Source organism: Xiphophorus hellerii, chromosome 6 (genome assembly GCF_003331165.1).
Source record: "Xiphophorus hellerii strain 12219 chromosome 6, Xiphophorus_hellerii-4.1, whole genome shotgun sequence".
Taxonomy (NCBI): Eukaryota; Metazoa; Chordata; class Actinopteri; order Cyprinodontiformes; family Poeciliidae; genus Xiphophorus; species Xiphophorus hellerii.
This window is the reverse complement of record NC_045677.1, coordinates 20,925,137-20,939,342: the sequence shown is the minus strand read 5'-3', so window position 1 is coordinate 20,939,342 and position 14,206 is coordinate 20,925,137. Positions and strand designations below refer to the sequence as shown.

The window sequence follows — 14,206 nt, the reverse complement described above, 5'->3', positions numbered from 1 at the left end:
CTTTAGTTTCAGCTGCTCAGATAAATGTCACTTTGTTCTACTAAGATCCTCGGCTATAATTATCAACACGCAAAACAATAAAATAAAAATAGGAAAAGCTCCCCGGTAACCAAAGTGGTATCATAGCGACAAGTCTTCCTAGTTAAAAAAAAAAAAAGAAGTTAGTGTTTACTACTCTGATTTTCATTATGTCACAGAAACCATAGTTTACATTAAAACTAATGATTCCTTATTGTTTTTCACTTAGTTGTGTGTTGTTGTGGTCCAGCCGAACGCTCTGTTTGGTGGTAGCTACGCGTTTCAAGTCAAGCTGAGTGTCAGCGTCTGACTTTGCTTTAAAGAAAATACAGTAATTTGACTTGACATCATTTAGTTTCAACATGAGAATCCTGTTTGAAAGACCGACACAACGGCTCACAGTTACACAAGCCAACGCTAACTGTTGGCATTAATTTAAAAGGGAAGTTTGAACCCAAATCAAGAAATCTTTTCACAATAGAGGAACCTAAAAAGTTAAAAACTCTTCACTCAATTCACTTTACAGTACTCTAGGAGCTACCTTTGGTAAAATAAAGAACTATGAAGGTTTATTCTTTTAGTAAAGTTTTTTTTTTTTACTTTAAAAGTATGATTTATTAGTAGATGGGAAAGAGGAATGTAATAGAGCTGCACACTTGAAAATTAGTTATTACAGTAACATCAGTGTATTTAATTTCCCCAAGGACATTTTTGAATGTACCTGCTTTGACCTTTATATTCCTAGGGTTTCTTTAATTTGCACATTTGATGCGTATATTCATTCTGTTGAATGGAGACTCAGAGCAGTAGATGCTAAAGGTCAAAGAGAGAGCTGGAAACATCACAAAGACAGGAGAGAATGAGAAATTGAGACTTGTTGGAGGTAAATATGGGTTTTATTGACACATTTGTCACACAGTTAAGCCAAATAGCTTGCATGCTAGAGCCAAAAAAACCCAGGCAGGTAGATAAAGATAAATTAAGGTTAAGTATTTGTTGCTAAGGTTTTAAAGGTGTTCTTTTTAGTTCATGTGCAGTTAGGTCAGCTTTTAACAACCTTTAGAAGTCTTGAATTTAAAGAGGACCTATTAAGCAAAATTCATATTTTACATGTTTTTGTTTTTTCATTTGCTTCTTAAAATTGTCAGAACGCTTTAAAAAAATCCACCAAGTCGTTTTTTGGCAATAAGTTGACATTTTTTATTTCATAAACCTACAGATTGTTCAGTCACAATCAATGGGCTCTACACCGTTACTTAGCAACCCCAGAAAAGCGCAGCCCATCACCTAGCAACCCCCAGTAGAACTCCAGCATATACAATGGCTACTGGAAAAGAAAAGTGTTTTGTTGTGAATTAACCCCCCAAAACCACTTGCTGCATTCTTGTTTGTTGTGAAGGAGGTTCAAATTCTGCTTTTCAAAGATATATGATTGCATAATTGGCAGCCATTTTCACATGGAGTGTAAACGCTGAGTTGCGGGGGCATGGCCAGCTACAGCTTATTGAGCTTTAAAGTGACAGCTCATTCTGAAAATAGGTAGAACTGACCAGACTGAAATATTATAATCTAGGAATGATTTTTGCAAAGAAAATATAAAAAAGATATTTTTAATAACCTATAGACCTATCCTTACCTGTTCAAGGAAGCGCAATAGGTCAACTTTAGCCTTTGGAGCATAAAGAAGTCATGTCTTTCTGCTTTACAGGTATAACCTCTAATGGCCAATGTGTGTCTCTCAGGGTTCAGTGTGGACTGGTGGGCGCTGGGCGTGCTGATGTTTGAGATGATGGCGGGCCGGTCGCCCTTCGACATCGTCGGCAGCAATGAAAACCCAGACCAAAACACAGAAGACTACCTCTTTCAAGGTATAACTCACAGAGAAACACATTGCTAAGATTTATAGTTGGACAAGGGGGAAAAAAAAAAGAAAACCTACTGTGATGAAACATCCAACACCTTTTTATCGACACCTTTATAACGGCTTCTGTCGGTGCCAGGCACATGCCATCTGTTGCTGGGAAATGTGTGAAAGTATGTGTTTTCCCTTTATTTCATTATTAAATATGCTCCCAGAATGTGTTTGTGTTCTTAGTATAGCCAGTGAGATGTTGGATCTGCAGACCGATGCATAATTCAACACACGTTATCACAACATGGATCACAGAGCCGCAGTATGTTCAGCGCTGGGGGTCCGAGCAGCAGCAGTGTCAATAACCTAACATGTCGGCTTGAGGAGAGTGTGTCAGTCTCAATACCTTTTTTTTTTTTTTTTTTGTTGCAGTTATATTGGAAAAACAGATCCGAATCCCGCGGTCATTGTCAGTGAAAGCTGCCAGCGTTCTCAAAGGTTTCCTCAACAAGGTATGAAGGAGTTAAACTCTCTGCTGGGAATTACATTATCATATCCATGTTAGTCTAATTCCACCTCCTTCTTTATTGGGTTTTCTTTTTCTCTGTCTAACCTGCCCACACACACACACTTCACTTTGATTTCCATGTTTCCATACATTTTTAATGTGCATATCGAAGGATGACATTTGAACAATGTAAACACATTTCTGTAGTTGAGCAGAAAGGTTAAAATTATTCTAGAAGTTTTCAGGAACGTACTTATGTAGAGAGATAGATTGTCTGTCCACGAAGAGTTCTCCAAGTCAATAAAATCATCTTAAATTACGCTCTTTAAATAAACCAGAAGTTGCATTCTAATAACTAATTGCATCAGTCACTTAAAAAATACTTGGGATTTTCTCATAAGCTTGGCAACTGCATTTTAGGCAACTTGTAGCTGTTCTAGTGAGGCATTGGCGTAATCCGGTCGGGATGAAAAAGAAGCACAAACGATTATTTGCATTTCAGAACAAGAGACGGTAGCTGCATTTCCATTATAAATATGTCTTAAACCTTTTGGAGATGCTATTAATGTCAAAACAACACAATTTCACAATTGCAGTGTTTTCATTAAAGGACAAACTCTATTAAAATCACCTGTGAACAAGCTTGTTTATGTGATAATTCATTAAACATCATGGCAGTAACGGATGTAAACACTTAAATGAGATTAGAGCTGGATGATGTGGCTTGAAAATAATTTTTTGTAATCCAAAAATTTTATTTAATTGTCTTTTAAACTTGCTTTTTTCCTTAAAAAAATAATGTAAATGGCAGAAAATATCTTCTAAAAAACATGCTTTTATGTCAATCATTTCTTCTGGTAGTTAATCTGAATTCAAAAGTTGATATAAATAGAATTGTATGGGAAAAAATGCAGATTTAGCTTAGTTTTGGGGCAAGACTTTGTTCTAATGTTTTTGTTTTGCTGTTGTCAGCGTTGGTGATACCTGTCATGAATAGTGCTACTAATATTTTCCATAAAGTGCCGAAATGACAGACATGACAATGGAGCACGTACTGTGTGGGAGAGATGTTGGCTCATCCTGAGAGGTCACATAGAAAGTTGTTCCTGAATTTGTTCGTTGATTTAAAACTTCTATTAATCATCACTAGATGTGCTCAGTTCAAACTAAATTAGCTGTACCGTCATCTAAATGACCGTAATATCACTAAAAAAAGATCAAAAACCACCTTACTGGAAATTTGTCTTGAGGAATACGTGATATGAACCAGTTAATAGACTCGTGTAATGTGTATTATGAGACATTTTAAAGGGAATGTATTGTTTAAAATGAACATTTTACACGTTTTTGTATTTTATACTTCTTCTAAAAACAGCCCCAAAGCTTTAAAAAAAAACAAAAAAACACCTAGCCATTTTTTTGCAATAAGTTAATGTTTTTTGTAGGAATTCTCCAATCAAGTTTTTTGCTGCCGATTCCGATACTGATCACCCACGAGGCCGATCTTTGCTGATCCCTGGAATGGCTGTTGATTTTTCGGTTTAGGTATAAATGGTACTAATTGGCAAAATGTAAAAAATTGTCTGGCAATAAATTCACCTAATATAGACATATTTTAATACATATCTAAAATCTTTTTTTTTTTAAGTTACATGCTGCAGCTTTAAGCAGACGTTCTGTGCCTTTACCTAGCAACCAAAGTGGAGTTCCAGCCCGTCACTTAGATACCCAAGCTGAGCTCTATCATGTTTGGTCAGCTGGTTTTACCAGCAGCCATTGTACAGCAGCCATTTTATGTCCTGTACAATGGCTGCTGGAAAAAAAAAAGTGTTTTGTTGTCGACTTACCATCCAGAAACCACTTGCTTAAAACTTGCTGATTGTGCAGGAGGTTCCACTTCTGATTTTCAAAGATGTACAGATGTTTGTATAATTGTGCATCTGTTTTTCACGTGCCAGTGTAGACATTAAGACGTTAAGGAGCAGCTTATTTAGATTTAAAGTGACATGACACCCTAAAACATCTCATTCTGAAAGCTCATAATAGCCAGAACTGATCAGAATAAAAATCGTGATTGAAGAGTGATTTTGTGCAAAATAATATAATAAATGTTTTGTGTAATCCATCCTAACCTGTTCAAGGAAGCATCATATGTCACCTTTTGAAGGTGGATTCAAATGAATTTAAAAAGCTTAATTTTTTTTGGCCTTGGTTTATTCGTCTGTCCTCAGTTTCTCTTCCTTGTCACTCGCTCCTCATCCTGGCTGGACATGTTGTCTCACTCCTCCTGCTGTCATCTCCCACCGCCTCTCACCCTCCTCTCACCTTCACTCCCACAGGATCCCAAGGAGCGTCTGGGCTGCCACCCTCAGACAGGCTTCGCAGACATCAACGGCCATCCGTTCTTCCGAAACGTCGACTGGGAACTTGTGAGTGATTTTCTTTCTTTCTTTCTTTTGGATGAGTGCTTTTCCTGTTTCATTCTCAGTCAGTCATGATCATTATTGAAATAATCGTCAACTAATTTATTAATAGATTAATTGCTAACTGGAGCATACAAATTCAAAAAAGACCATGTTTTGAAATGGCAGCAGCCACAGAGCAGTTAACTAAACCAAAACTTTACAGAAATATGCAAATTTTGCATTTAAGATGAAGGATCTGTAATTATGTTCTACCCAGAACTCAGGTTTTTAGCTTCATGTGGTTCAAATTCTGTAGATAAATAAATTAAAAAAAAACTCCTATAAGGCATCTTGTTGAGCCAAGCAGAAAAGACTAAGCTTTCATGTTGATGTTAAAAGTATTTTTTAGCTGCAGATGCTTCCTACTACTACTAATGGAATGCTGTTAATGCATTTTAGGCAATAAAATGCTTGTTTTCTTATTTGAAAAAGAAGTTGAAATATTTGCAACTTTTAATGGATTTCTAATATTGTGTAAAAGGGCTGTTAAAATCTGCAGAATTTGATAACTCTTATCTACGGTTAATCATCAGAATAAAGGATAGATTAATCGCTAACTAAGATGTTTGTTGATTTAGCCCTAAAATAAGCATGACAAAAACTGTGGTAATGTTAAATTTTTTTCCTTCCACTCACCACTCTTCTAAAATCACATTTGAAGTCATATCCATGATTGTGAAGACTGTAAGTGTTTCCTTCCATTCAACTTTCCATTAATACTGGGAAGTCCAAACTTTTTTGCTGTGGGCCCAAAAAAAAACAACAAAGCACCTAAAATCAAGCAAATAAAGCACCTGGATATATATTGTAGATTTTTACGATGGTGTATTTGGGCCATTTTAGATAGAAAAAAGGGCAAAATTTCTGACAAAACCTCAGAAGTTTTGTGATTATTATTATTATTACTTTCTAGAAACATTTTTGACATTTGAAATTCTGAAATTGTCAAGCTTTTTATAGAAAATTTCTGATATTAACCTAAAAATTAGTTTTCTCTAGAAAATTTCTTTGATTAATCTTAAAAAATGTTGGCAGAAATTTACTACTTACAGTAATTTTGCATGTATTAAAAGAAAGACATCTATTTTTCAGTTTCTTTAGAATTCTATTGAATAAATTTACTTTCAGTAATAAGAACAAGATTTGGGTCACTTTGTTTCAAAATGTTTGCTATATTTAACCATTTAAGATCGAATAATATCTCATTTGGGTGCAACAAAGTTGGCTTTTCAGTAAAATCTCTGGATAAATTTACCTTTTGTTTAAAAATTGGTGATAAAAAAGACAAATACTTTGTGTTGTACTTTAATTTGTAATTATGTGGGTAACAATTTTTATGTGTTCATCTGCATCTGTGGGCCAATTCTCTATCATTTTCAAATTGCAGTTGGTCAGTCCAAGGGCCACAAATGGCCCCCGGGCCGCACTTTGGACACCCCTGCATTAATGTGTTGGATTCTTCAGCACAATGTGAACAGCCTGCTGCAAACTTTGTGTTTTCCTCCTGATTTCAGATGCGTGCTTGTTAGAAAGTAGGACAAAGGCAGACAGCTGAGGGTCAAGCCTAAGTGCTTTAGGGGTCATGCTTCCTGTCTTCCTGTCATGCTCTGCAGGTTTGGCTGCAGTGTAAAAGCCAAAGGTTACCAGCTGTGGTCTGAGACGCGTGTCCTTGTTTAGGACGGCCAGACAGAAACAAACATGTCAGCGAGAGACTGACGACAGCTGATGGGGTGACTCACATGGGCTCAGATAGGCTCAAGCCAAAGATGGAGACGATATTAGAGGAGACGAACCATATAGAGCCAAAATGTGGAGCTCTGGTTTTTTTGGATCATCGGTGAATCATGTGTTGCTTCAGAGTGAAACTGAACTGTCTGCTAAGGTTCCAGTTCTCGGATACTGCTCTTAATTCCACGGAAGTAATCTCGGCCTCTGACACTTTCATTGATTATTTCCACAAAGTTTCCAAACACTGGAGCTTTTCTCTGTTTTGATTTCTCCTTTTACAACCATTCTAGTTTAATTCTGAATTTGGGAATGAAGCGGCAGGAGTCAATAACTCACTTGTTAGGAGGTTCAGAATCACTGTAAGAATACAAGTGAAATTGAATCTACAACCAGAAATACGTGCAGATATTTTTAAAGCTTCCTGTTCTCAGTTTCAACGATGAATGAGATGTCGTCTAATAGTGAGATTTCCGTTTTGTGACACCATCCGCTGTAAAATGAGACCCAGTCCCAGCAGAGTTGAAGCTCAATTGTTGACAGAAATCATTTCAAATAATCATGTAAAAATCCAAAGATGTTTGTTTTAGCAGCAAAAGTGTAATAAATAGTCATTATCATCAGCAAATTAGAGTTGATGGTTGTATTTGAATTAAGAAAAGATTATTTGGTAAGAGTCCGCACTTAATAATAACCAGGACTGAAACGATTAATTCCATTAATCGTGACTAATCATGACTAATTTAGTAATCAATTAATCGTTAATTGGAGAATAGACTCAAAAAAGGCAGATTGCTGAAAGAGCAACATACTCAGAGCAGTAATTAAGCCAAAACTGTAGAAAAAATATATACATTTTGCATTTAAGATTAAAAGAAAACCTTTGTAAACATTTTCTACCCAGAACTCATTATATGGCATAATTTTAGCTTCACTTGGTTCAAATCCTGAAAAACAAATGTAATAAAAATCTCCTATTAAACACCTTTTACTATCCAATTAAGTGGTTAAATGAAAAAATATTGGTAAGTCAACCAGAAAGGACTTTTTATATCTTTGTAGTATTTTTTTTAACCTGCTGATGCATCCTTTGCTGTACTAGAGAAATGCAATGTTGTTGCATTTTAGAAAATAAAATGTTAATTTTCTTATTTAAAAAAAAGAAATTTTATAAAAACGGCTTAAGTGCTTAAATGAAATATCTGCAGATTGTGTCTGTTGTTTTATCCGATTAATCGTCAAAATAAAAATTATTCTAATTGATTATTAAAATAATCGTTAGCTGCAGCCCTAATAACAACACTAACCTTTGTATGTTTTCATTAATATATGCTGAATCATTCAAAGTGTTTGTACTCCTAAACCTGTCCCCGTTTGAAGGATCAGGCACATTTTGTGTCTGAAGCAGACCCACGTGTGACGGACAGACCGCGTAGCTCAGCAGGGATCAACATGACCTCCTTTTTTTCCCCTGTTTGGTCTGGAGCGAAGAACCAGCAGTTGGTCACAGCGTCTGGGCAGATCAGCTTGCACTCCCTCCTCCCTCCCAACTTTGACCGTCCTGACACAAACAAAAATTTCTGTCCTACAAGTTCACCTGCAGGCCTGTAGGGGGAGCGCTTAAGGGCTTCCAGTCAGTCGCTGATGCAAGTGGGAGGCAGATGAAAGCTTATTGAGTTACTGGTAGTCAGTGTAGTGGAAAACAACTGACTCATGCAGGTTTTACTCACTGTTGAAACTGTATGCGGTGCCTCAGAGGTTTGTTAGAGAACAAACAGCATCATGAAGATCAAGGAACACGGCAGAAAGGTCAGGGGAGTTGTGGAGAACTTTAGATACTGGGTAGGCTTTGAAGAAGACCTGGTAAACATGCAGCAAGAGCTACGAAGCATTTTCATCTGACAGATGGTCTAGTCAAAGTTCAACTCCCATAGGTTCAACTAAGAATCTGGAAAAACTTAAAAAATAATGTATATAAGCCTGACATAACAAATTTTAATGGATGATAAATTGGAATATAAATTATTGCGCCAAACAAAAATTATGTTGAGACCTTTTCCAACGTATAATAGTTGGAAAAGCCCCACGCCCCCCAAAAAAAACCCCACTTTTCAAAAAAATTACATAGAAGATGTTTTTTTTGTTACTTTGTGTTGTTTTTATCCACATTTAATTGAGGCCTGGTACTGTGATTTATTTTTTTTTACTTTTTCTTTTCATCACTTTATTCTATTATGTTATTGTTTTTGTATAGCACTTTGGTGCAGTTTTAACCTGTTTTTAGAAGTGCTATCCATAAATTTGACATTGACTTCCATTCAGTGCGGTGCTGAAAAAGCTTGAAAACTTACCTTGAAAATTCTTGAAAAGTTCTTGAAATCTACTGTGGGAAAAGTTGACCAAGTTTGCTAATAATTAAGTGACTAAATTGTAATTTTTGCTTTTGTTTTCCTGTCGTTTCAGCTGGAGCAGAAGCAGGTGGTCCCGCCGTTCAAACCCAACATCTCAGGGGAATTCGGACTGGACAACTTCGACGCCCAGTTCACCAACGAGCCCATCCAGCTCACGCCTGACGACGAGTAACTATCCGCTTCCTCCCTTCGCCTCAGCTCACACGTCCGATTGTTCGAACATGTTCGTCTCACGCCTCTTGTCTCGTTTTCAGGGACATCGTCAGGAAGATCGACCAGTCCGAATTCGAGGGCTTTGAGTACATCAACCCTCTGCTGATGTCCGCGGAGGAGTGCGTGTGAGAGACTCGACATCTGTCCCCGTGAACGCCACCCACTTGCAAACACACCCTCACACACTCACACCGACCACGCGTGTTTACGTGGCATCTCCTTGCTGCATGAGAGACGACCCAGCAACATCAACGTTTTTTCCTGAGGGCCTCACATGCACAAGTAGAGCGCTTTGTTTTTGCCAAAACCAGTCTCACACTCTGCCATTTATAACCACTTGTCCTTAAGCCTACCTTGTTTCGTAGATATTTTTTTATATCATATAAATCTGCTCTGATCGGTTCCTTCATCTGGGCCTCTTTATTGCGGCCGCAAAGTTCTTCCACGGCTGCTGACAGACTGAGCATCCACTCCTTTCAGCCGACGGGGCGCTTTTATTCGAGTGTATATAATAAACTACTATTGAGGATGAACATTAGACGGGGCCTTTTTAGCTTCACTCCACACTCACAGTAATTAGTTCTGTCTAGAACAGTAATCATAACACTATATAAATCTATATATTTTCTCATATTTTATTTTAGATTATGTCAGTCGTAACAGCCTGTGTACAAGAACCAGACGAGTTCTGAGCTTCAGGTCCCTTCTGTCTGAATGAAGGAAATGAAACACTAATAGTGAGTTAATGCTGTGAATGAAGTCGCTGTGGGAGATGGATGAATAGCACAAAGTACCTGGATGCCGTAGCACAGGTTTTATTTAGTGTTGCCGGGCAGATTTTTCCTTTAAGAACACGCTCATACAGGACCAAAAACATTTTTCTGGTACTTGTTAGATGGTACAGTATGCATAAGGAAGATGTGCTGTCCTAGGTCATAGAATTTATATATTCAAATTTTTCTTTTTTTCTATTTTTTTTTAATATGATGCCTTTCTGAAACTTGCGCTCTTTGTGTTTTTTGTTTTTTTTTGTTAGGTTTTTTTTGTTCCATGTGCGTCTTTTTTCTTGTAAAACCAAACTCGAGCAGTTTTGACCCTCAAATGTGGCTTTAACACTGTTAACGGAGCCCGCGATCTAATTTTGGAATAAGATATTTTAAAGCAAAGAAATGAATGTAACGACATAGGCGACGGCGCATGTTTGTCCGGCAATGCATTCATCTGTTACAGTTTAGCTTTATTGTTACTTTTTCTGTTGAATCAGATTTAATTTTGATTTGTTTTTTATCACTTCATTGATTCCAAATTATTAATGGGGGGGAGGGACACAGTGTAAACACTATTGTTTGTATTCGTTGTATTTTGCAGATGTTTTACCATCCGCTGGACTTTATTATTAGTGATCAAAGAAGAAAAATGCAGATGGTAAAATAAACATTTTATTTCTCTCCTTGTGGTAATACTTGTTTGTGTTGGTGAGTGTCATTGGATATTAATCAGAAATGCCTTAAAGAACATAATCCTACACATTTTCACACTTTTGTCATTATTCAACAATAAATTTTGATGTATTTTAGGTTCACAAGCACAAATGCTGCTCTTGAAAAACACACCAGTCACATAACGTGCACACATTAGCTGTTTTTAATCACATTTTCAAATTTATTTATTGATACACCTTTATTGAACAAACAGTGGAGAACAATTCTGACCACACATTTTTAAGGGTTCTTTAAACATTAATTTGAATATATTGTGACAATAATAAATCAAATCGTTATACGAAATTAATCATGTTAAGAGGAGACAGACCATGGTCAGTCAGAGGCTTAAGATTCGCTGTAATACAGATTGCTACTAGAGATTTTTCCTGCCTACAGTCATCTCCATCTTCAAACTCTTTAAAGAATTTAAATGAATGAATTTAATTTCCCCTTGGGACTTATAAAGTATTTTGAATTTGAATAAATAATAACCAATAAGATAAACTCCATCTCCTGTCACACACACGTTGATTTTTGTCTCATTTGACCAGAGCTGCTCCATGTTTTTTATCTTTTCTACTAGGGTTATAGCAAACTTTAAGTAGGATTTACGACTTTCTATGATTATTCGCTTTTCTACAAAAGGCCAAAAAGAAAAAAACTTATATTTTTTGGATTTTTAAGAAAGGATATGAGCTTCAGAATGCTCTGTTATATTGCTGGTAGTTTAACTGCACCTTTTTCTTTTTTTTTTAAACCGGTTGATGCTTTGCCTCTTTTATTGCCCTCTGTGGATAAATAGTTTTCTGAATCTGACATTGGTGGAGGCCACAAATAATTTATCCTGAGCTTTGGGTCTCTGCAACTATTCCATAGCTACCCTGGTAGTTTTAATTTCTTCTGATTCATCCTCTCCTGGCCGGTCCAGTTTCGGAGGACGGACGTGTCTCGTCGGGTTTGCTGCAGTGCCAGACTCCTCCCTCTTTCAGGCGCCGAGCTAAACGATGCTCTGAGAGATATTTAACCCTCCCAGTCTGAACGCGTCAGCGACGATCCAGCCAAATTTGCATTACCGTATTTCCGCTATCTGAAAAATTCAAACGATTTCTAAAAGGGGAGACGTTGCGCTTTCCAGCCAGGATCAGGTTATTACGGTAATTTCATTCACGCCGTAGCAGGGAGTGAAATTAATCTGAGGGGCGCTCTTTTATATAAGTTCAGTCCATTTATTTACCATTTTAATAGATGGTAAATTGCAAAAATAACTTGCTAGATATTGAAAGTTCCAATCGTCATGGATAAATGGGCAAATATATTTAGTCACAGGACATTTAAAGAACTGCGTACAGTTAAAATGAGGAGAAATATCCAGTTGGAGTTTTTAAACTTAGTTCTTAAAGGGTTAAAGCACTAAGCCTTTTGTGGTATTTGAGCTTTAGGTGGTTATACTTTTCAGATTTCTTTATGTAGTAATAAAGAAATTAAACCATTTATCCCTTTTCATCTACTTCTCAGTTCTGCTCTTTGTTTTTGCTCATTTATTGCGCAATAAAATGAAATGCATTGAAGCTATTCAAGCAGTATGAATGCGCTTGCTAACAGCTGCCGTTGTGAATCACTCGATCTCTTGCGGGTCTTGTAGCAGCAGGGGAATGTATTATTAAAACAGTCAAGTTTTCATTTGCTGATGTAATGAAAGATAATGGAAATTGGTTTAGACTTAATCTGAATGTAGAGAACGCGCAGGATTCATTCCTAAAACAATGTCATTCTGAATAGTTATTCTAAGTGTATGAAACCTGATTTCATTAAATAACCAGATTTCTTTTTACATGTCAGATTCTGTTTGCACCGTTTGGAAAAATTTTTCACCATGACCAACGTTTCAAGAGGATATCGTAACAAACCTGCTCTGCTTGTTAAAAACCAGGAGATACAAACCGGTTTTATTCACCAGCTGTAGAATTTGGCTCTTAAAATAAAATCTCTCATAATTTCCCAATAATTAGTTCTCTGTTCAGATGAGAACATTTTAAAAATCAAAGGTTGTTTTTGATTTCTACAGAAGTCTCACCAAATTGAAACCACAAATATCAATGATTTTGTTTGAATTTTATGTGACAAAAAACGAAAGGTTGTAAATATTTAAGTAAAACAGGATGCAGATTTTTACTTTTAAAAAAAAGTAAAAATCTGATTTGTGTGGCAGATTGATCATAAAAACGATCGATTAATAGTCACAATAATCAAATAATTCTCATCTCTCTGTGCTCTGCAGCTCCTGTGAGGAAATTTGTCATGAGGAAAACTTAGTTTGCACTCGACGCATCTTTTACACAAAAGAATGAGCAAACGGTTCAGTCTGTAGACGTGCAAATCTGTTGAAAAATGCCAAAACCTTGCAGCTGAAATTTCAGTAAAATGTTTTCCACTACATATTGACTAAATAAAAACACTTCAGATTCTTATTTAGGGAAAAAGAAGTAATAAAAACCATGGATCCTGTTTTATTTAAACTTTACTGTCAATGTATCATTTGGGGATTTTACGTGATTGATCATCACAAAGCTGTGCTTGAAAAGAAGTTCACTGAAGAAGAAAAGAAATATTTGTAATGACAGTTCATTAAATATTTGTAGGAACATTTCATTAAGTTAAAAAAAGGGTCACTAAAGGTTTGACCTTACTCTACATTGGCAGAAATGTAGTTTTAATTGTAAAGGTTTTTCACCTAAATTATCTAATAAAACTCAGGTTTCATCAGTGATTTATAGCATACACGACCAACTTCACAGTCTTAAAAGGAGACGTCAGCCTTCTGCAGAGACTAAGCTCTCCCCTGCATGGGCGTCCTGGAGTGACAGGAATTAGACTGGATGTGTTAAGCCAGAGCTGTTCCTCTGGGGCTCCTTGACTCTCCTCTGCTCCCATGACTTCTGCCAGGTTTTTTTTTTTCCTTCCAGAGGCCTTGTCGTCCTCCTGGGGTGAAAAGGTCAGTGATGCCGAGCGGCATTACTCTGCCCTGACTCCATGCTGAGTGTTAAAAGGTGAAAAAGGGGCCATGACAATGATAACACCTGTCAGAAGTAATAAACCAAACTGATTTGTGAGATGCAGTTAGGAGTGCAGCTAAGTACTTTCTGAGGCGTATGCAGTCACTTTATGGGCCACAACAGCTGTTACAGCTGCAGCATGTATACCTTTTATTTAAAAATTATATTTTTTTTGTTTAAACTGTCACCATGTCGTGACAGTATGAGATGGACAATCTGAAAAAAAAAAAAATCAAGCTCCTCTGCCACCTTCTTGCGCCTAACTTGAAGCAGCCAATCAGAGCCCGGAGGTGGGTCTTAGTGCTGTCAATCATGCCCAAGTGCGGATGCTCACCCCTTTTTCTTGCTTTCTGCTACACTACATCTTGCCCCCGTCAGCAGAGCCTGTCCTGAATGCTAAGGCTAATTAGCAAGGTCACCGATGACATTGGTTAAAAGGTTTTATTCGACTAAAATAATATAAAAACATTGAATTAC

General features: G+C 36.8%; 1 protein-coding gene across 1 annotated transcript in view; it reads left to right on the top strand.

Moving 5' to 3' along the window:
- The window catches only part of prkci (protein kinase C, iota), a 35,737-nt gene extending 25,085 nt beyond the window's left edge, over positions 1-10,652 (top strand). Inside the window, exons 14-18 of the mRNA XM_032566234.1 lie at positions 1,761-1,886; positions 2,303-2,382; positions 4,718-4,807; positions 9,032-9,147; positions 9,234-10,652. Of these exons, the coding sequence (XP_032422125.1) occupies positions 1,761-1,886; positions 2,303-2,382; positions 4,718-4,807; positions 9,032-9,147; positions 9,234-9,321 (500 nt within the window). The 3' untranslated portion in view covers positions 9,322-10,652. The remainder of the gene's footprint in view (positions 1-1,760; positions 1,887-2,302; positions 2,383-4,717; positions 4,808-9,031; positions 9,148-9,233) is intronic.
- Positions 10,653-14,206: the final 3,554 nt, after the last annotated feature.